The following is a 20,282-nucleotide window of genomic DNA, read 5'->3' as shown; positions in this document are numbered from 1 at the left end:
GGATGCAGGAGTGGTGTAGCTAGGTCATACAGTAGTCCTGCTTCTTGATCTTAGAGAAAGCACCACACTGATTTCCACAGTGGCTGTACCAGCTTCCTCTCCCACCAGGACGGAGTAAGGATCCCTGCCTCCTTCATCTTCACCAGAATTTGTTGTCATATGCTTTTCTGAGAGCAGACTGGGGTAAGGTGGAATCTCAAAGTAGCTCTAATTTGCCTTCCCTGATGGTTAAGGATGTTCACTACTTTTGAAAATATTTACTGGCCATTTGTGAACAATTTATAATCTTAGTAGACAAAATGCTTTTCCACAGGAGTTATGACAACTTTTATACCTTACAAGTAATAGTCTCAAGTCTGAGAATGCTTATTTTGCTATAGGCTACATGACCATCGCTGCGGAACCTCTGGCTTTTGCTTATCTGGCAGTGAAGAGTCACCATTAGTCTCCTACTTAGAACACACACTCGTGGTAGCAAGAGAGAAAGTAAGAATGTTGAACTTGAGCCCGCTATGAAAGAATACACATCTTCACAGGTGAAGCTTACCTGTCTGGGGGAACTTGTCTTTCAAGCAGGAGATGTGACAGCAGTTGAGAAGAGCTCTGCTGCAGAAGAACAAAGGGATTTCCAACCTTGACCGCCACGTTACCTGAGAGAGTGAAGAAATAATCTTTGTTTGCCTTGTTAGGTGCAACTGATCGGGGTCCCGTTTCAGAGAATTGATTAGTCGTACTGTGAGCGACAATGAAGACAGCAGTAACAGTCTCCTGTAGACTCACAGTAGGTTCAAGTGTTCACACCATGGCCCTGGGCACAAGTTAATCTGTATCACAGTGTTAAAGGCTTCCAACCCAGCCAGACAAATTTCAGCGGCCAGTTTAGCTACACACAGCACACAATGCTTACTGCAACCTGACTGAAGTTGAGTGTGACAGTTTGAGCATCTGTCTCTGAAATGCTCTGAAGTGTTCTGGCTCCTGGAATGTCTGCATGCACATAATGGGGTACCATGGGATAGGATCTAAGTCTAAACATGATGTTTCATTGGTATCTTATGTACAGAACCCAAAGGTAAGATTATACAGTATTTTTATGCATCTGTGTTTTAGCCATCACCTGTCAAACCATTTATGGCAATAGGTTGGTGGTTAAAAAGGTTGGGAATCTGGAAAATTTAAGATTTCAGATTTTTAGACATCCACCTGGAATTTGCTATCAATTCAAAAAAGAATCCAGGACTCATGTCAGAGGCCTGATTCTTCTACTGGGCTATCAAATCTATAATGGTCTGACAGAATTTTTGTTTTGTTACAGGTTATTATATAGCCTGGACTAGACTGGAACTCCTGATCCTCTGCCTCTGCCCTCCAAATTTTAGGATTAGAGACATGTGCCATCACACCTGGCTTCAGAGATATTTTTGAGGCACCAATTCCATGAGATGTTATAGACTTCCATGAGCTTGATAATTTTACTTAGCAGAAAGATATATAGAATAGAGTAATAAGAGATTCTGATATCTTTGGTTATTGGGTAACTAGAAAGACCTCTTTTTTTTTTTTTTTTTTTTTTTTTTTTTTTTCAGTTTCTTTGTGTAGCCCTAGCTGTCCTGGAACTCACTCTGTAGATCAGGCTGGCCTAGAACTCACAGAGATCCACCTGCCTCTGCCCCCCCACCCCCACCCCATGAGTGTTAGAATTAAAGGCATGTGCTACCAATGCCGGGGTTAGAAAGAGCCTCTTAATGAAGCACTTCTCTTCCTTTCCTTAAATAACTGCCAGTCATGACTCCGAATCTTTCTCACTACTCACCAGGGTCAGAGCTCAGACTCCGAAGAAGAACTGCAGCCAGGCTGCTGCAGTAGCTGAAGAAGGCTCCCACATAGTCCGTCTGTCTGGGGCCTGCTGGTGTCTGTTTTCCTAGGGTCTTCTGGAGGAGCTGGCTTTGGATGTACACAGGGTGGGCCTCTGCTTCAGGGGCTTTTTGGGCTGCCTGTTCCACTAGGCAAGAGAGTGGAGTACTCTTGGGCTCTGTGAGGAATCCGGATGGGAAAAGACATATGGCTTTAGTCTATGTTTCTAGCTTTGAACCAATTTCTAAAAAGAAATATCCTATTTATTTATTTATTTATTTATTTATTTGTTTTTGAGACAGGGTTTCTTGTGTAGCCTGGCTACCCTTGCTTGCTCTGTAAACCAGGTTAACTTCAAACTCACAGAGATCTGCCTGCCTCTGCCTCCTAAGTGCTGGGATTAAAGGCATGGGCTACCCACTGGAGGCTGTTTTTAATTTTTATATATGTTCCTGTATATGTGAATTTGGGTGCCTACAGAGGCCAGCAGATGTAAGACCAACTGGAGCTAGAGTTCAGGTGTTTGTGAGCCACTCAATGTGGGTGCCAGGAATTAAACTCGAGTCCTCTGGAAGAGCAAGTGCTCTTAACCACTGAGCCATCTCTCTGGCCTCTCAGCTTCGGATCAACTTGTGACCTGGTGAGTAAACTGAACTTTCTACATAGTCCACTGGGTGTCTATAGGACATACGTGACTATGTAAGCACCACACTTAGAAGGTAGACAAAACAATCAGACAAACAAAAATACCAGTTCAGCCAAATGACCATGTGATCTTAGCCAGAAAGAGCCCGGAGTCTAGTGAAAGCAGACTATATACTTGTTTTGACCCTGCTGTCTCTGGGGTGAAGCAGCTTTATGAAGAGCATATGAAGCGTTTGAGGAGGGCTGGCCCAAACCCACCCTGTACCAGCTGGGTATATTTCTCACCAGGAGTAAAAAAAAAAAAAAAAATGTACCTGCTAGTAAGAGTGTTAAGTGTCCTCTCAACTGAGTTGGGGAAACAGAAGCACGGTTCTCAGATGTACCTTGCTTAGCTAGAAAGGGCTGACTGAGCCCAGCTCTAGAGGGCAGAGCCTCTGCACCAAAATGCTCGCATACATCCACAACTGTCTCATCTCCCTGTTCGGCTGCTCTTTTCTGCTTATCTGTTCCTGTGCAGACAGAGCTGTACCTGGCAATGCTAATGCCTCTCGAAGTGACTGGAGAGTCTGATCCAGCTGCTGGGAAAGGCTGGTGTGGCTGGCAATGCAGTCTTCGGTGAGGCTGGGCCAGCACATCCGAAGCAGCTCAGAGATGCTGCACCGTGGAGTGCCTCCTCCCCTTTCTTCTAGAGTCTCTGTGGAAAGCATGTGAAAAGGAAGAGAGAAAGAAATGCCTGCTGACCCGCTGTTCCAATCCAGAAAAGGCAAAGGGGTGAAGTAAAGCAACTTACCTGACTTTGTTAGTCCCGTTAGCGTAAGTGGATAACTGAGAATCTTACTAATTTGTTGAAGGACAAATGGAAAACCTCGTATACCATCAGAATTCAGGACAGCTTGGTCTAGCCTTCGACCTGAAGGAGACAAAGTTAGAAATGGATTTTCAGGTGCCAATGCTCAGTTCTGAAGCTCCTTGTATAATCTTATCTTCTCTAACAGTAATTGCAAGTCATTGTAATTGCATTGTGTCATTTTGGGTGACAATGAGCAGACCTGGTGTATGCCATGCCCGGGGTTCCAGGACTATCTTGGTGAGATGCCTCAGCCATCAACAGCAGATTCAGAATCTCTGGCATTTCTGTGGGATTTGTTGACTAAAGACAAAGGGATATTTCCTGGGGATTTGTCTTCGTATTCTCTTCAGCCATTCTAATTGCCCAAGGCCATCTTCATATACCTTTCTATACTCTTTTTCTAAGATAGTGGTTCTCAACCTCCCTAATGCTGCGACCCTTTAATACAGTTCCTCATGTGTGGTCACCCCTCAATCACAAAATTGTTTTCATTGTTACTTCGTGATTGTAACTTTGCCACTGTCATGAGTTGTAGTTTAAGTATCTGTTTTCTGATGGTTGTCTGTGACCCCTATGAAAGGGTGGTTCGACTCTCAAGAGGTTGTGACCCACAGGTTGAGAACCACTGCTCTAAGAATTCCATGTACATGTCCTAGGATATTTTCCTGTACCCTGGTTTACAGATTCATGGCAGTTCTATGTAGGAAGCCGTGGTCAGTGGTTCCATTCCAAGATGGCGCTGGCCTCATGTCTTCCCACTGGTAAACAACTAACTGCGCAGCTGCAAAGGCAGAAAGCCCGCCAAGTCACTGGCCAATCCCAAGGCGTAATATTGGGTGATGAGTGAACAGTCAATCAGAAGTGAACAGGTCACTCTAGGGCATATTTAAGCGGTGCCGCTTCCGGCCTTTCCGTCTTTCCGCTTTACTGTTACAAGAAGTAAAATCCTCGTCTGCAGTGATACCCCATTATTGTCTCTCGTGTCCTTATTCGCGGGCAAAAAGGGACTCGGGAGGTGCGCGGAACAGTTCTAGGCTACGGTCAACATCTTCACCCAGAAGGGGCCTGCAGTCTCATGGTACTCATCTCTCTGTAACCTTGGTTTTTGTAGGCTAACAGGTTGAACCCAGGGTTCCAGCATGCTACACTCTCACCTCACCAGTCTCTATCATTCTTAAAGTATGTTTCTTTTTACAAAGTAGCAATTGGTGGGTTTCTTTGTGGCATATGTCATATGCCTTGCACTTCCCTCCTCTCTCTTCTGCGTGGACCCCTCTTCCCTATAATCTAGTTGCCCTTTGACTTCCTTCAATTTAAGGATAAATCAGAAAAGAATTTCCCTAAGTGACTATGATGAGACACTTGATAGTCTGTACTTACGCCATTAGGATGAGGGCATTAACTCATGTTTACACCTTCTCTTTTCCTCCCCTCACAGCTTCTTAAAGGTTCGATGAGTTCTTTGGCACAACTGAGAATGAATGAATGAGTGAATGAATGAACGGGAATGGAGGGAGGTGAATATTGTTCACTTACCCCGGCTCTCAAGGCTGCTGTTCAGTCGCCGCTCGGCTGTCTCTAAGAGCTGTTTGCAGGTCTTCCAGAGCTGGCACTGGCAGCAAGCAAGGTCAAATGCAGCCATGGCAGGGGGACTGAGGTCTTCCAGAACTTCTCTAAGAGGAGTGGTGGTCTCCATGGGAGTAGCATTTATCCAAAAATCCTCCTGGAGAGTGGGGATGGGGTCTTCGGAGGGGCTGAGGAGCTTGTCAGTCACGTCAGAGATGGAGTAAAATACCATCCCTGGATATGCAGCATTGGAGCAAAACAGAAGGGTTAGCTTGATTCTAGCTACCACCTGCACTGTGAAAAGTAGTTTGCCTGACGCTCTTCTGCACAGGATCTGTGCATGCTAGGCTTTCATTAGGGCTATTCATGGGAAACACTCTAAAACACATCGCTAACAAAAAGCACAGTAGACAGCACTACTGCTGTCAGAGCCCCTTTCTGTCTGGAACATTCAAACGATGTGCCTGTATGTTTTAAATAGGGGCTGGGGAGATGGCTCACTGGGTAAGAACATTTGCTGAACAGGCACAAGGACTTGGGTACATATTTTAAGTAGGCACTGAAAAGTTTCTGGAAGCATATGTCAAGGCCAACCACAGGATGGGAACCCAATAAATGAAGTCTGGGGACAGATGGGAGAGCTGAAGATGGGGAAGAAGCTTCTGCTTTGAGAATGAAGAAAGGTAGAGCTTGGGGTATGCTGCCACTGCAGGGAACCAGGCTGTGGCTCCCAGGCTGCAAATGTTAACAAGTAATCTTTTTTTCCATTTTAGGAACAGTCACGTGATACCCGCTTACTGCTGAATAACTAATTACAGGGAGGGGGGGCTGCTCCTAACAATCCTCTAAAGCCCTCCGTGAGTGATCACAAGATGCACTAGGGCAACCCTCCTGCTCTTTTGTAAGCTGCGAGGACACGCAGGGTGGCTTGAGTGGCAGGTGTGTGGAACACCTCTTCAGGGAGGATGTGTACAGCTGGGAAGGTGCTCGGGCTGCTGGCTTTGAGGCCAGGTGTCCTGCTTCCGTTTCTGTCGACTTCTCATGATGATCTGGGTGGTTTCTTCCCTTAAGCTACCACCCCAGCTATCCCTCCTGCTTTGATGTTGGCAAGGAAGACAAACCTGCTGCAGCGGCACTGCCAATGGCCTGTAGGGTTGAGCGGCCGCTGCCAGTGCGCCGGATGGTGGTGTTGCCCCCATCTGAATTCTGGTTTTCAATCTTATGTTCTACACGGGCCAGCTCCTGGATCACCTCTTGGTATCGCTCTACAAACATCAGCTCCCCGGCGCTAGGTGAGGACTTCAGGTTGAACATGAATACCACCTGTCATGAGAAAGGAAGGAGTGTAGCAGTGGTGGGTCCACAGATTCTGGGAGCACCTACAGACAGGATGCTGGACCAATTCACTAGACTATGGACCTAAGATGGCCATTTTACAGGACTAGAGAGCATTGGATTTTTTTTCTCCGTTTTGAGACTTTTCTGTGTTGCCCTGGTTGTCATGGAACTCACTTTGTAGACCAGGGTAGCCTCAATCCACCTGTCTCTGCCTATCAAGTGCTGGGATTAAAGGCATGTGCCACTACATGAGGCTGACACTGAATGTTAAGAAGAGACCACATATAAAGTGGCTTTAAAAAGTCCATAAACCAATCACCAAAGGTCCAGTAGGAAATAAGCAAATGATCCCAGCGATTTCAGTGATTTCCGAGGAAGCACCTACACAAAATACACAAGAAAATATTTTTCCTGACCAGGAATTTAATTAATGATACTGTTTCAGTTGCTATGATGAAACATTGTGACCAAAGCAACTTGGGGAAGGAAAGGGTTTATTTTGCTTACACTTTCATGTCACTGTTCATCACTGAAGGAAGTCAGGACAGGAACTCAAGCAGGCCTGGAATCTGGGAATATGAGCTGATACAGAGGCCATGGAGAGGTGCTGCTTACTGGTTTGTTCCTTTTGACTTGCTCAGCTTGCTTTCTTATAGAACCCAGGATCACTAGCCCAGGGGCGGCTCAGCTAATCAACCACTAATTAAGAAAATTCCCCACAGGCTTACCTATAGCCTGATACACACATGGCTTAAGGGAAAGAAGACAAATGTAAGGTATTTAGAGGAGAAAGCACCATGCAACTCCTAGTCCAGCTGTTTGAGTTGAAGAAAGGCTGGGAAGCAAGAACAACAGAGCAGTGAGATCCAGGATCCATTTCTGACCCAGGAGTGTAACTCATTGTGAAGCCCAGCATGTGTGAGACCTCTGGTTCAATCCATGGCATTACAAAAACAAAAAGAAACTGTGTGTGTGTGTGTGGGGGGGGGCAGGGAATCCCCTATCTTGTCCAGAGGCTCCTATTTATAAAACAGGAACTCTAAAAGGTACAGTGGGAATTAAGGAGAGATCATCTTAGCATGGAGTTTCCCCTAGATCTGCTTCACAACTGAAGTCATGCCAGAGAAAATTCTAACCTAAATGTTTGGTCAGAGACTGGCATTAAGTTTCAAAAACTGCACGGAGAGTTTGAAGCATAAGTGGTACTTAATGATATTGAGTTTAAACAGCACAAGGTTCCTGCATTTCTCATGACTTCTGTATAATCTTCTTAGCCTTACAATGAGGTGGGAAAAGCAGGAATTATATATTAAGCTATGATTGTCCTCAGAGGATCAAGGCTGGGAGAGCTTGAGTCTTTGACTGCTATTTTCCTTACATACCAGGGCACTCCAGTTTGCTCCCTCTATGCTGTATGGTGAATGAACTGTCATTCTGTTTATTACCAAAAGTTATCTGCATTGTGATTTTTTTCAAGACAGGGTTTCTTTGGGTAGCCCTGGTTGTCCTAGAACTTGCTCTGTAGAACAGGCTGGCCTCAAACTCAGAAATCCACTTGCCTCTACCATCCTTGTAAGGAGATTAAAGGTGTGTATCACCATGACCAGCTCTGATTTTTAACTATATAAAAACACATATACGTTCACATAAGAATGAAGAAAGAAACAAAAGTTTCACTGTTATGAGGTAGTGAGATCCTGGCTATTTTATTTTGTTAACATACTACTTCTATTAGGAACACAAATAACTCAGTGCCTCCAAGCCTGCAGTGCTGAGCACAGGGCCCGCACACACAGAAACTCCTTTCTAATTCTGCTCAGTGGGATCTCTAGGAAGCACTCCCAGGTACTTTCAATGTCACATGCAGTTAACTTTCCCTGAGGCCGGATATGACAGCCAGTTAGTCAGCGTGCTTTACCATGACAAAGTGTGGCTATGGCTTTGCTAACCTGATGGGCTTCTGCAAAGTTCCCCCTGAGGATACAGGATGCCAGCAGAGACTCCGGTGGGGAGAACATCATGGGGATGATCGAACTCTGAGGTTGAGGCTGAAACCGGTTGTCCAGCTCCACCTGCCCAGACACAGCACTCAGACTCCCTTCTGTTGGGTGTAAGAACATTGGAGACATTAAAGGAAAAACTAGAGTTGTCTCTCCATATCTCTCCATATTCCTGTATTTTCTGTGAAGATTTGTAAATAAGTCTTCTTTTTTCTTTTTTGTTGTTGGTTACATAAGACAGTGTTTCTCTGTGTAGCCTTGGCTGTTCTGGAACTCACTCTGTAATCCAGGTTGTCCTCGAACTTACAGAGATCTGATTGCCCCTGCTTCCCGAGTGCTGGGATTAAAGGCATGCACCACCATTGCCCAGGTTAGAAAGAGCCTCTTAATGAAGCACTTCTCTTCTTCCTTTCCCTAAATAACTGCCAGTCATGACTCCATATATGAAGGGCAAAACATCTACTACCATCTTAGAAAATAAGTACTAACTACCTTCCTTGAACAATCACCTTTGTCCCACTGCTGGGTCACTTAACCAAGAAAAAAAGAGTCTCTTCCCTTTCCCCAGCTGCCATCTGCTGCCATCTACAGGAATAAACCTTGCCCAAAGTTTCAGTCCTAGTGTTTATACCACAGGGCATGACAGGAGTGTACGAGGGCAAGCTGTTGACAGGTAGCAGCTGGTTGGGACGAACACACCTGAAGTACTTGTGCTTAGCTCACTACTTGTTCCTTCCAGGGATGGGTTGGAGCCTCTCTCCCGGCCGTCTAGAGGTAACAGAAAATTTAGTCAGCAACTCCTTATAGTGTACAAAGTGCAAAGTCAGACTACAAGCCAAGATCTAGGTAGACTGAGCCTAAAGGGTGAGTACAGGACAGAGGGTAGGCATGATGTGGTTCCAGGGCTCTCTGGGTAGCAGTTTATACCAATGGCTTTTACCATGTGGGGTCTTAGAGTCCTGGGAGCTTGTGACCAACATCTGAAGACTAAGTACTAGCAATAGTTTGGTAAAATAAAGGCCCAACTATCATGACCAGGAAACAATGAGATGCAAAGGAGTCATGACATTTTCTGACATAGAGGATGTGTCTTCAGATATGAAAAGAAAGGAAATAAAGTGTAAGTCATGGCCTGTGGAAGGCTGCTCGGTTCATAGCCCAGGGGAAATACTGCTCAGTGCTAGTTATCCTCAGTGTCCATGGAGGCTGTCTGTCCCTTGGTGTGGCCTTATGAAGGCTGTGTCACCCACCAATGGTGTCCCCTTGGCCCCCTGCTGAGGCAGCCCTGTGGGAAAAAACAGCTGTGGAGAAAAGGAAATGAAGTATATATTCCTGGGCCGGGTGACTCAGGTGGATGCAGACTCTGCCTGTGTCCCAAGCCAATCAACCGAGAAACATCAGAGCTGAGTGACACCACCACCATGCAGTTTCCCAGGTTTTTCTCATGGCAACCCCTATCCAGAATGCTTACAGCCTCTGTGTGTGTGTGTGTGTGTTTGGAAATATGTGAAAGGATATGCATATTGTGTTGAATGGGAAACTTCGGCATGGCTATGTAAGAGACTCTTAAGACCTGGCTGTGGGAGTGGGAGGATGCTTTTGTGTTTTTGACCATATGCTCAGCCTAAAGGAACAGACGACAAGCACCCCTGTGCCTCTCTGTCAGGTGAACGGGAACAAGGCTTGAGAAGAGAGTTCTTTAGATCACCTGCCCGGGTCCTTCGGGTCCGACGACCTCGGCGGAGACTAGAATGCCTTGTGGCAATGGGCCGGTATCTTCTGGAAGGTTGCTCTTCTGAAACAACAAACACAGGCACAGTGAGCAGCTTTGCTCTGACCACTTGTGCCAACAGGCGGGACGGTCTTCATTCAGCTCTGAGGTTTGCAGCACCGCCCTGGGCTGCTATGCTCATAAGCCCTGGATTAGGTGTGGTTCCCCCATGTCTGCCCCTTGCCCATATTGCTGGGGCTTTTCTCCTTTCCTACTTTCTAGACAGTCTAGTTCTGACCGCCCTTCTCTCACCTGAGCCCTGGCTGCTTGTTACCACTTTGTACCGCCACTGCGCCTCGGAGAGAACCTTTGAGAACCTGTGCAAGCGGCTCTGCAGTCCGTCTCTGGCTGCTGAACAGCTCTGGTCTTCCAGCAGCTTTGTCTCCTCAGCTGTGTTGTGGCTGCTGATTTCCCTGAGCTGCTCCTGAAGAAGGCTGAGGAATGCGCCCATTGCAAACTCATCAGCCAGGAATCCGTTCATGCCACTAGTAAAGTGCTTCAGATCCAGAAAGCTGTGCTTGTGAGGCCTTGGAGAACTGTCTTTCGGTTCTGCCTTTGGACAGCCTGGCATTGTATGAGTAAGGTTCCTGGGGCCCACAGAAGCCCGCTCTGACCTCCTCTCAGTTGCAGCTATGTGCTGAGGGCTCTCTGATGGAGACCTCAAACCCAACGGGCCTTTCCCCTCAATGTCCTCATCCTCGGCATAGTCCTCAGGCAGGTGAGGCTCTGGGTGAAGGTCGGCAGAGGTAATGAGGAGCAATGAGAAGATGTTTTCCAGAATTTCCAGGCACAGAGAGTCGGGGATGCTATGTAAATACTGTCGGCACCTGGCCAGGTATGTTGGGAAGAGATGTGAAGCACCTAAGAAAGGATGAGGAAGAGACAAGGTGGAGAGCAAGCAGAGCCCACTGAACAATGCCACGCTTCTGCTTTTAAACTATGACATTATTCCTTATCTATGACAAATACTTCAAATTTCAGTTCTGGGGATTAAGGTAACATGGACTCCTTATCCCTCAATTTTACTTTAACCTCCCACTATGCTTAAAGAGGGCCTTAGGCTGCCTGGGTCTCTTATCCCACTAGAATGTGGTGGTGCAATTCTGATCCTAGCACTCTGGAGGCTGAGGCAGGAGGGTTGCCACAAGTTCAAGGCCAGTCTGAGCTACAGAATGAAACTGCCCTAAAGAAGGAGGGGCTGCAGAGATGGTTCAGTGGTTAAGAGCACTGGCTGCTTTCCTAGAGGACCCAGTTTGATTCCCTACACCCATATGATGGTTCACAGCCTCTGTATCTCCAGTAATAAGGAGGTCTGGTTTGCTTTCTGGTCTCTGTGGGCACTAGGCGAAAGAGATACATGCAGGCAAAACACACATATATTTAAGAAAAAAAGTCTAAAAAAAAGTTAAGAGAAGGAAGAGGGGTAGGAGGAAACAGAGCTAAGCTTGGTAGTTCATGCATGCAATCCCAGTGTTAGGGGGCTTCAGTGTTTGAGGCCAGACTAGGCTACATCAATTTCCATTTGAACTGAATACACAGTATGACTAAGGAAGGAAGGAAGGAAGGGAGGGAGGGAGGAAGGAAGGGAGGAAGGAGGGAAGGAAAATTAGAAGGGAAAAGAAAAAAATTATTAAGTATGTTCCACTTGGAGTACTGTTTCTTAATACTAAGCTTTAATTTATAGTTCACATATATGAATGCATACATATATAAAGATATAAGCTATACACCTAAGTTTAAACCAGAGTTGATAAGAAATATTCTATTTTTTAAAAACATACCTAGATAGGTTTACTGGGAAGCTGCTCTCAGATGAGTTTACTGGCCCCAAGGACGGAAGCCAGGGAAGTCACCATGGGGAGAGAGAAGGGAAGGAGGGGAAAGAGAACGAGAGAAAGAGCATGTCATCCGAGAGAGAAGGAGAGAAAGGGAAGAAAGAGAGAGGGAGAGGCAGGGAGAGGGAGAGGGAAGAGAGAAAGAGGGGGGCACTCTTTCAATTGTTTAAAAATCTATTTATTTACGTATTTTATGTATGTGGGTGCTTTGTCGGCATGCACATCTGTACGTCAGAAGAGGGCATCGGATCCCATGGAACTACACTTACAATTATACACTGCCATGTGTGCTAGGAACTGAACTCAGGGCCTCTTTAAGAGCAGCCAGTGATTTTGTTTTGTTTTTGTTTTTCAAGACAGGGTTTCTCTGTGTAGCCCTGGCTGTCCTGGAACTCACTCTGTAGACCAGGCTGGCCTCGTACTCAGAAATTCTCCTGAGTGCTGGGATTAAACGTGTGCACCACCACTGTCCAACCACTGTCCAACCACAGAGTCATCTCTCTAGCCCCTGAAATGCTTTTTTCACTATGGCGTTTAGCTACAAAAAGAAAAACATTTGGCAAGTACTATGCTAGATGATCAGAGTAAGATCCATCCAGACGTAAGCAGGTCCTTTTGATGCAGAGGTTGATAAATGTATACAATTATTCCTGAGCACTTTCAAATCAAGGGTACTCCATCCTGGAAGGAAGTGGTAACCATACAAAGCAGTGACTGGGGAAGGTGTCTGCATATGCCAGGGGCAGGGACACTCTGTACCTGGGGAGGGGAGAGAATCGCTGCCTGGCTCCACCAAGGCCAGGTCCTCGGAGGCGCTGTCTCTGCAGTTCTGGCACTGAGAGTGCTGGTGTGAGTTCACACAGAGGGCATAGACCGCATACTTCATGGCACAGAAGCCCTGGTAGAGGGTCAGGCTCTGACTCTGGCTCAGGTGTTCGGGGACTGAGGCATCATGGGTATCTGAGGCATAGAAACAGGTAGAAGTTCAGAGGTAATCTTCTCAGGCATGAGCAGCAAGCATGGCTGAAGCAAAGAGTGTTGACCTGTGGTTCTTACCCTCCAGACCTTTCCCCTAGTCAATAGTAGGTTTTGTTCTCTTTGCTTCCTTTCCCTATCAGTCTTCTTTCTATATGGTGCATGGCCTCTACTGCCTGGGCTCTGTCTTCTGCCTCATATGGTTTGTACCCCAGCCACGGTTCTATTGCTGTCCCTTCTCAAGTTTAAGCCCCAAGCTCCAAGTACATCACAGTGGGTTCAGAGGCCAAATCTCAAATACATCCTTGGAAGCCTTTTGCACTTGTAGGTGTGAATCATAATTTTATTTTTTGGGGGGAGGAGGGGGAGAAATTTGCTAAACAAGTTGTCCATCTTTCTGGAGATGGGGAGGGTGGGGGTTAGGGGAAAAAGGAATGTGGTGACACTGGCTTGTGGTAGGTTCTTTTGAAAAGTAAATCAAAGCAACATCTCCCTGCTGGAAACATCTATTCTCATCAAGACAGCTCTCTGACCTGTGGAGCAGAATGTGACTGTGGCAGTACTTTTAGATAGTAAGGAGAAAGAGCCTACTCATCGGAGCTTGATTTTTAAGAAAAAAACCCAAAGGTTAAAATGCGGCTTTGTTATTGTTTCTGGCAAGTGTTTCTTCCAAACTTCTTGTTCTATTCAATAGAGTCTGACAGAGGCACAAAATGTGCTGTGTGGAAGTTTACGAAGCAACAAGTACACTCACCAAAAATTCCCACAGAGCTGAGAATGCAGAAGACATTTCACAGCATGGCTTCACTGACATTTGAGTTAGCCCCTGACATGATTCCACAGGGTGACAATGGGAGCATGCCCATGGGATTCCCTACACCTCAATGGCAGAGGGGAGGGATGCCACAACATCCTCTAATCAGACTGGGGGAACAGCAACACTTCAGAGGATACATGCTGGACCAACTGCCTAACAGGTATCCTGGCAGCTGTATGTAGATTATCTCATATTGCAAGAGACATGTGAGAGACTCTTCAGAGGGAATCGTGGCCAACTCACCATGTTCTCCCTGGAGGTCCTTGGTTGGCACCTTTTGTAACAGCTTAAGGACTTCTTCCTCCTTGAGGGCTGGAAGGTTTGTAAGGTGATGGAGAGAGTAGAGCACTGAGTGGCTGTCTCCACCATGTAAGTGACACAAGAGCTCTCTCTTTGGTATGAGGCTGCTGGAAAGGAAGGAAGGAAGGAAGGAAGGGTGGAGAGGGAGGGAGGCAGTTTATACTGTTGCCCGGCAGAGGGGCAAGTTCTTCTCTGACCTATAATACTTCAGCGTCCACTTTCTCAAACTATCTTCTTTTACTAGGTCTAGGATCAAAGATGACATTTATTCACCTTGAAGGAATTATATCCACCAAGTTAGATACCTGTCTAGACAGGATCTAGGAAGAGCCTTTTTGGTCAGTGGTGTCTTAGAAGGCTTGATGATCGCCGTTCCTAAGTTCTATATGCTCTGCAGCTTTGAAATACGTTTCTTTGCTTTACTTTGAGTTAGAACCCCTCCGTGCGCACCCCTCCGATGACTTTAATTTCTGAGCACTGGTGAGATGGACAGACAATTAAGTGGAAGCTCAGATCTGGGCTAAAGGACTAGGAAATGGTCTCACTATGTAACAGCTTTGGCTTTCCTGGAACCTGCTATGTAGAATGGGCTGCCTGTGAATTCACAGAGATGAGCCTGCCTCTGCCTCTGCCTCCCGGGTACTGAGATTAAAAGAGCGAGCTACCACATGTGGCCCTTAGTGTCCCATGTTTAAAGTGAGAATCTTGTCGGGACCTAATTTCACTGGAATGTTGTGAGGATTGACCGTCTTCTAAGGGGCTTAGAACAATGCGCGGCCTGTAGTACATGCCCAGGGATCGGGAGCTGTTGTTCTTTCAGACTCTGAATTGTCCTCTGGCTGTGACACATGATTGCACATGGAAGTTGGTCATTATTTATGTTTTCCTTAACCCCTGGTTTAACAGATGGAACAATTATTCCTGCCTGGCTATCAATTTTTTTTTTTTTCTCCAGAAATAGAGCACAGAATTGCGTGTGCCCCATGTAGGGTAGGACAGGAATGACTTGACAGGAACATACCTGTTCTGTTGTACACACCACTCCAAGACTTCTAAGTGAGCCCACAATCCTTCACAGGCGTCTCTGAGAAGCTCATCATGGCCTTGGTCCTGTGTCAGTGCAGAAGAAACATGCTGACTCAGGCACCTGGCATCAGACACTGTGGCTGACCAGGAGGCTGAATTCTAGGTAGGGCCCAAAGCCCCATGGTATTCGATTCTGGAGCACCCTGAGGTATTAAATGAGATACCTGGGTCCTGTAGAGAGTCTGGAGTAGTCTCTTAGCTGATTCAAGGCTCTGGCAGTGTGTCCATCCCAGGAGCACAAGCAGGTGACTGAGAGGCCTGAATTCTCTATCAAGCAAGTATCCAAGGCTTGGGAAATCTTCCTCTTTCAACAGGGTCAGTGCTGTTACCTGCAAGCCAAAGGTCACCATAGGTGGCTACCTGAACTGGAAAGAATGACTTCTAGCTTCACTAGGATAGGATTCTGATAATGACACAAATAGTTGGTTACATAAAAATAAATGTCCCCAAAGCACAACATTCTAAGCATTTGGAAATGAGGGACAGACTTCTGTTGGACAGACTTCTCTTCACACAGCACATGGCCTACGAGATGGGATTCATAAATATCCGTTGAAGTCAATAAAGTTCAGTTGTGATTGGGAAGGTGAGAGTTAGGAGTTAGTTAAATCTCCTGCCAGCTAGACCTAGTATGGCTGCCATGGCCTTTGCTTTCTACATCCTCCAGAGGGCTGACACACAGCCAACATCTTACTTCCTTCCAAAGGTCCAACAGAATGAACGGAACTGATCCTCAGAGGCACCTCTCCCTAGGGGCTGCAGGATGACAACCAGAGGATCTGTCACTAATTAGATTGTAGGAGTTGGGTACATGAGTGGGAGAGGGTTCTGGGTTCTCCTATGATGGACAGCAATTAAGCTTGACTCACGAGGATCTGTTCCAGGAAGTGCTTGTTGTTACTCAGGCAGTAGAAAAAGGCCATTTTCCATGCATGGGCTGGGTCAGGAGTGGAGAACAGGGCCAGCATTGCCCGCTCAGGATCAGGAAGATCTGGGAAGACAGAGTATCACATCAGAAAGGGTACTAGGCAGCGGCAAGAGACCTTTGCTTATGCTACAGTCCACAATGAAAACCAAGTGATGTGAGGCTAGGTGCTTGGATCTATTTACTTAAAATTCATTAGCCAGGCTGTGGTAGTGTGTGCCATTAATCCTAGCATGAAGAAGTCAGAGGCAGGTGATCTCTGTGAGTTTGAGGCCAGCCTGGTTTACAGAGTGAGTTCCATGATAGCTAAGGCTACACAGAGAAATCCTGTCTTGAAAAACCGAAAAACTAAAAACAAAACACAACACAACAAAAAAACCCCAAACCTAAAAAAAAAAAAAAATCATTATAATGATGATGATGATGAGTGTGTATATGTTATGGAGGTCAGCAGACAGTGTTGTGGAGTCTACTCTTTCCTTCCACTTTTATATGGGTTATGGGGATCAAACCCAGATTACTGGGCTAGTGTGGCAAGCACCTTTACCCACTGATCTTTCTGGCCCAAGAGCAGACTCTTGTAAAAAGCTAAACCTGATTGTTTACACTTTATCTTAAAGATGCTTCATTCCTATAAGTAGCTTCTGCAGAGCTCTTTTCTGCTTCTGTTATATTATTGTTCTTGTTGCTATTATTATTATTAGTCATCTTTCTGAGTTATTAGTATTGGTAGCAGCAGCAGCAGCAGCAGCAGCAGCAGCAGCAGCAGCAGCAGCAGCAGCAGCAGCAGTTGTCATTGTCTTTCTGAGACCAAAAGCTATCCTGGAACTCGATCTATAGACCAGGCTGGTCTCAACCTCACAGAGATCTGCCTGCCTCTGCTTTCTGAGTGCTGGGATCAAGGCATACACTACCACCACCTGGCTTCCTGTTATATATTTTTTTTAAGATCTGACTTTATCAAACAGACAGACAGACAATTATGAAGCATGCTACATATTTTTGCTTAGCCTCTCTTGTCTTGGACAATGAGCAAGTACAACAGTCAGTCCTGAACTTCAGAAGGGCTGGGGATATTGAAATCCCCAAAGTGGAAAGAGTGAAACAGTGAAAGAACACACCTTTTCCTGAAAGTGTGGCCTTTGGTGTCCTTTCTACCACCTTCTCTGCATAGATGTGGCCATAAAGGGACAGTAGGCTCCGTCCAGCCTTGTGCAACAGGCAACCAAGCAGCTGTTCCTCCTGCAGGGGACTGCCCTCAGTCCTGCAGGTCTCCAACAGTTCCTCACACAGGACACGCCATTCACTCTCTGGCAGCTCGGCAGTGCGGCACAGAGCCTGAAGGGCTCCACAGACAGCATCAGCCACCCCGGGGTGCTGAGAAGCAGGGTCCTGTAAGGTCTGCAATGCCTTTCGGACGAGGTCCAGCAGTGATCTCTGCAGAGGACTGGGGCAGAGGCTGGTACTGTGGTGCTCCTCAAGCAGCAGCTCCAACAGGGCCTGGGCTGGCCGCGGGGCTTGCTTCAGAAGATTCCAGAGCATGGAGACAGCTTCAGGGCTGAGCTGAGGGGTCGCGCTCTCCGACCTCTGACTTCTGTCAGGTATACTGCCCACTGGGCCTTGTGCTAAGGTTTCAAACAGCTCCTAGGTGGAGAATGAAGACAGGGATTGTGGTGGTCACCCAGAAGGTTATGTATGCAGTAGTAAACATTTCTATGGCATTTCTTTAGCTAGCCACTCTTTGTGGCTCTTCACAGAAGAACCAAATCATCCATTACAAAAATCTCAGAGGAAGATAGTTATTTCCATCTTACTGATGAGACTGGGGTTAAAAGTGATGAGCTCAGTTACCCCAGTCTTACCCCACTCTCCCAAAGGTAAACTGGTGACCTACATTAAGGACTATTCATTAAGGACCAGGTGGGCAAGGCATTAAGCACACCTAATAGCATTTCAACTTATTTTCTGAAAGAACATTACATATCAGCTTTTAACTACTGATCTGAATTCTGTCCACATTTTAAGGTATAGTCCATTAGATCCTTCTGGTATAGTTTGATATGCCTCTTAAAAGTTGCTGTGTCGGCCCCGAGCACTGAGCAGATCCGGGGCGGCAGCTCTGCCCCCAATCTCACAGAACCCAGAGGAAGTGGGCCTCGCAGGAGCTCTAACCTGGGCAGTATCTTAGGTAAGGAGAAAGCCACACCAGCCCCAAACAGGGAGTAGCTGGGACCCACTAGGACCCAGGAAGTTACTCCTGGCCCAGAGCCTTGGTTCCTTCCAGTCTGGGCCAAAGAACTGGGCAGATCTTGGGCCCCAGCTCTAACCCCAGTAGCAACACCCACCCCACACAGTTCTGATACAACCAAAATAATAGGAAAGACAGGCTCCAGTCAGAGACAGGGCAGGTAGCACTAAGGAGATCCAGATGGCAAAAGGCAAGCGCAAGGACATAAGCATCAGCAACCCATGATACTTGGCATCATTAGAACCTAGTTCTCCCACACTGGAAAGTCCTGAATTCCCCATATCACTAGGAAAGCAAGATTCAGATTTAAAATGACTTCTAATGATGATGATAGAGGACTTTAAGAAGGACATAAATAACATTCTCAAAGAATTTGAGAACACAGGTAAACAGGTGGCAGCCCTTAAAGAGGAAACACAAAAATCCCTTAAAGAATTACAAGAGAACACAACCAAACAGGTGAAGGAATTGAACAAAACCATCCAGGACATAAACATGGAAGTAGAAACAATAAAGAAATCACAAAGGGAGACTACCCTGGAGATAGAAAACCTAGGAAAGAAATCAGGAGTCATAGATGCAAGCATCACCAACAGAATACAAGAGATAGAAGAGAGAATCTCAGGTGCAGAAGATACCATAGAAAATATTGACACAACTGTCAAAGAAAATGCAAAATGCAAAAAGTTCTTAACACAAAACATCCAGGAAATCCAGGACACAATGATAAGACCAAAGGATAATAGGTATAGATGAGAGTGAAGATTCCCAACTTAAAGGGCCAATAAATATCTTCAACAAAATTATAGAAGAACACTTCCCTAAAGAACAAGATGCCCATAAACATACGAGAAGCCTATAGAATGACAAATAGACTAGACCAAAAAAGAAATACCTCCCGTCACATAATAATCAAAACACCAAGTGCACAAAAGTTGCTGTGTCAGTAGTCAGGTATATGGCACATACCTGCGATCCCAGCACTTAGGAGGTTTAGACAGGACAATTTCGAGTTTGTGGCCAACCTGGGCTATGATAAGATGTTGTCCCAAGAAATCAAAATAACAACAAAAAATAGTTCATGTGTTGGAAATGTAATCCGATTTCATGTGTTAGCATTTGGAGACTGGGCCTTTGGAGACAGTTAAGATTAGATAGACTCTAACCACAAGGCCCATTCCCACGCTATTCCCAGCCTTCTAAGAGATTCCTGAGTTAGCACACCTGTCCCCCTCACTGTGTGATGCCCTCTGCCATGTTATGTTGCAGCAAGAAGGCTCTTCCAGATGCCAAGCAGACACCAGTACTATGTTATTCTTCATAGTATCCAAACCATGAACTAAAGAAATCTCTGTTTTACAAATTGCCTAGCCTGTGGTATTTAGTTATAGCAACAGATATCACAGGCTCTTGCTTTCCAGTCCACACATCTTTGACACAACTAAATGAGTGCAATATGGTTTATTAAAAACAATGCCAGGCATGGTGGTGCATGCCTTTAATCTCAGTACTCAGGAGGCAGTGGCTGCTGGATCTCTGTGAGTTCAAGGCTAGCCTGGTCTACAAAACAAGTTCCAAGATAGCCAAAGCTACTACACAGAGAAACCCTGTTTTGAAAAAAAAAGTCTCATATGTGTATTACATCAATTAGACTGTTAAAAGCCTGATTCTGTAGAGTCTGTATAGCTAGACTGAAGGAGAAAGGGAAGTACATTGTTTTCCACATCTACAGATGCTGTGCAGGGATGGCTTTTTGTTAATTGCAAGTCCATGAGCCCTTGAACTAATTCAAGTCAGTTATCACACAAGTCCTACTATGAATATGCCTTAACTGGTAGCAGGGTCTTAAGAAAACAAATAATGGGCTGGGGTGTGGATCAAGGACAGAGTGACTACCTAGAATGTGCAAGCCCCTACACAATGCTAATACAAATTAAAATCAATAAATGAGGTATTGAGTCTTAAGCGCTTAGGTAGCAACTGATACACACACATACACACACACACACACACACACACACATGTTAGGAATCAGTAGTTGATATATAATTATCTGTATGTATCTCTATATA

The 20,282-nt window shown here is 45.8% G+C and overlaps 1 protein-coding gene across 3 annotated transcripts in view; it reads right to left on the bottom strand.

The window, feature by feature from the left end:
• Positions 1 to 20,282, bottom strand: part of Zfyve26 (zinc finger FYVE-type containing 26) — a 63,687-nt gene that overhangs the window by 36,717 nt on the left and 6,688 nt on the right. For 2 of the 3 annotated variants that reach the window (XM_076921852.1, XM_076921853.1), the window contains exons 5-20: positions 17,084 to 17,606; positions 15,907 to 16,028; positions 15,202 to 15,366; positions 14,973 to 15,061; positions 13,895 to 14,058; positions 12,619 to 12,819; positions 10,277 to 10,885; positions 9,962 to 10,048; positions 8,953 to 9,021; positions 8,203 to 8,354; positions 6,037 to 6,238; positions 4,886 to 5,149; positions 3,290 to 3,409; positions 3,029 to 3,193; positions 1,814 to 2,032; positions 548 to 650 (exon numbers count right to left, since the gene is read on the bottom strand). In XM_076921852.1, the coding sequence (XP_076777967.1) occupies positions 548 to 650; positions 1,814 to 2,032; positions 3,029 to 3,193; positions 3,290 to 3,409; positions 4,886 to 5,149; positions 6,037 to 6,238; positions 8,203 to 8,354; positions 8,953 to 9,021; positions 9,962 to 10,048; positions 10,277 to 10,885; positions 12,619 to 12,819; positions 13,895 to 14,058; positions 14,973 to 15,061; positions 15,202 to 15,366; positions 15,907 to 16,028; positions 17,084 to 17,606 (3,254 nt within the window). The remainder of the gene's footprint in view (positions 1 to 547; positions 651 to 1,813; positions 2,033 to 3,028; positions 3,194 to 3,289; positions 3,410 to 4,885; positions 5,150 to 6,036; positions 6,239 to 8,202; positions 8,355 to 8,952; positions 9,022 to 9,961; positions 10,049 to 10,276; positions 10,886 to 12,618; positions 12,820 to 13,894; positions 14,059 to 14,972; positions 15,062 to 15,201; positions 15,367 to 15,906; positions 16,029 to 17,083; positions 17,607 to 20,282) is intronic. The other variant, XM_076921854.1, reaches the window with a different exon arrangement.

The sequence above is a fragment of the Arvicanthis niloticus genome, chromosome 23, assembly GCF_011762505.2.
Source record: "Arvicanthis niloticus isolate mArvNil1 chromosome 23, mArvNil1.pat.X, whole genome shotgun sequence".
In the NCBI taxonomy this organism is placed as follows: Eukaryota; Metazoa; Chordata; class Mammalia; order Rodentia; family Muridae; genus Arvicanthis; species Arvicanthis niloticus.
Note: the sequence above shows the minus strand (reverse complement) of the source record. Positions and strands in the feature narration are given on the sequence as shown.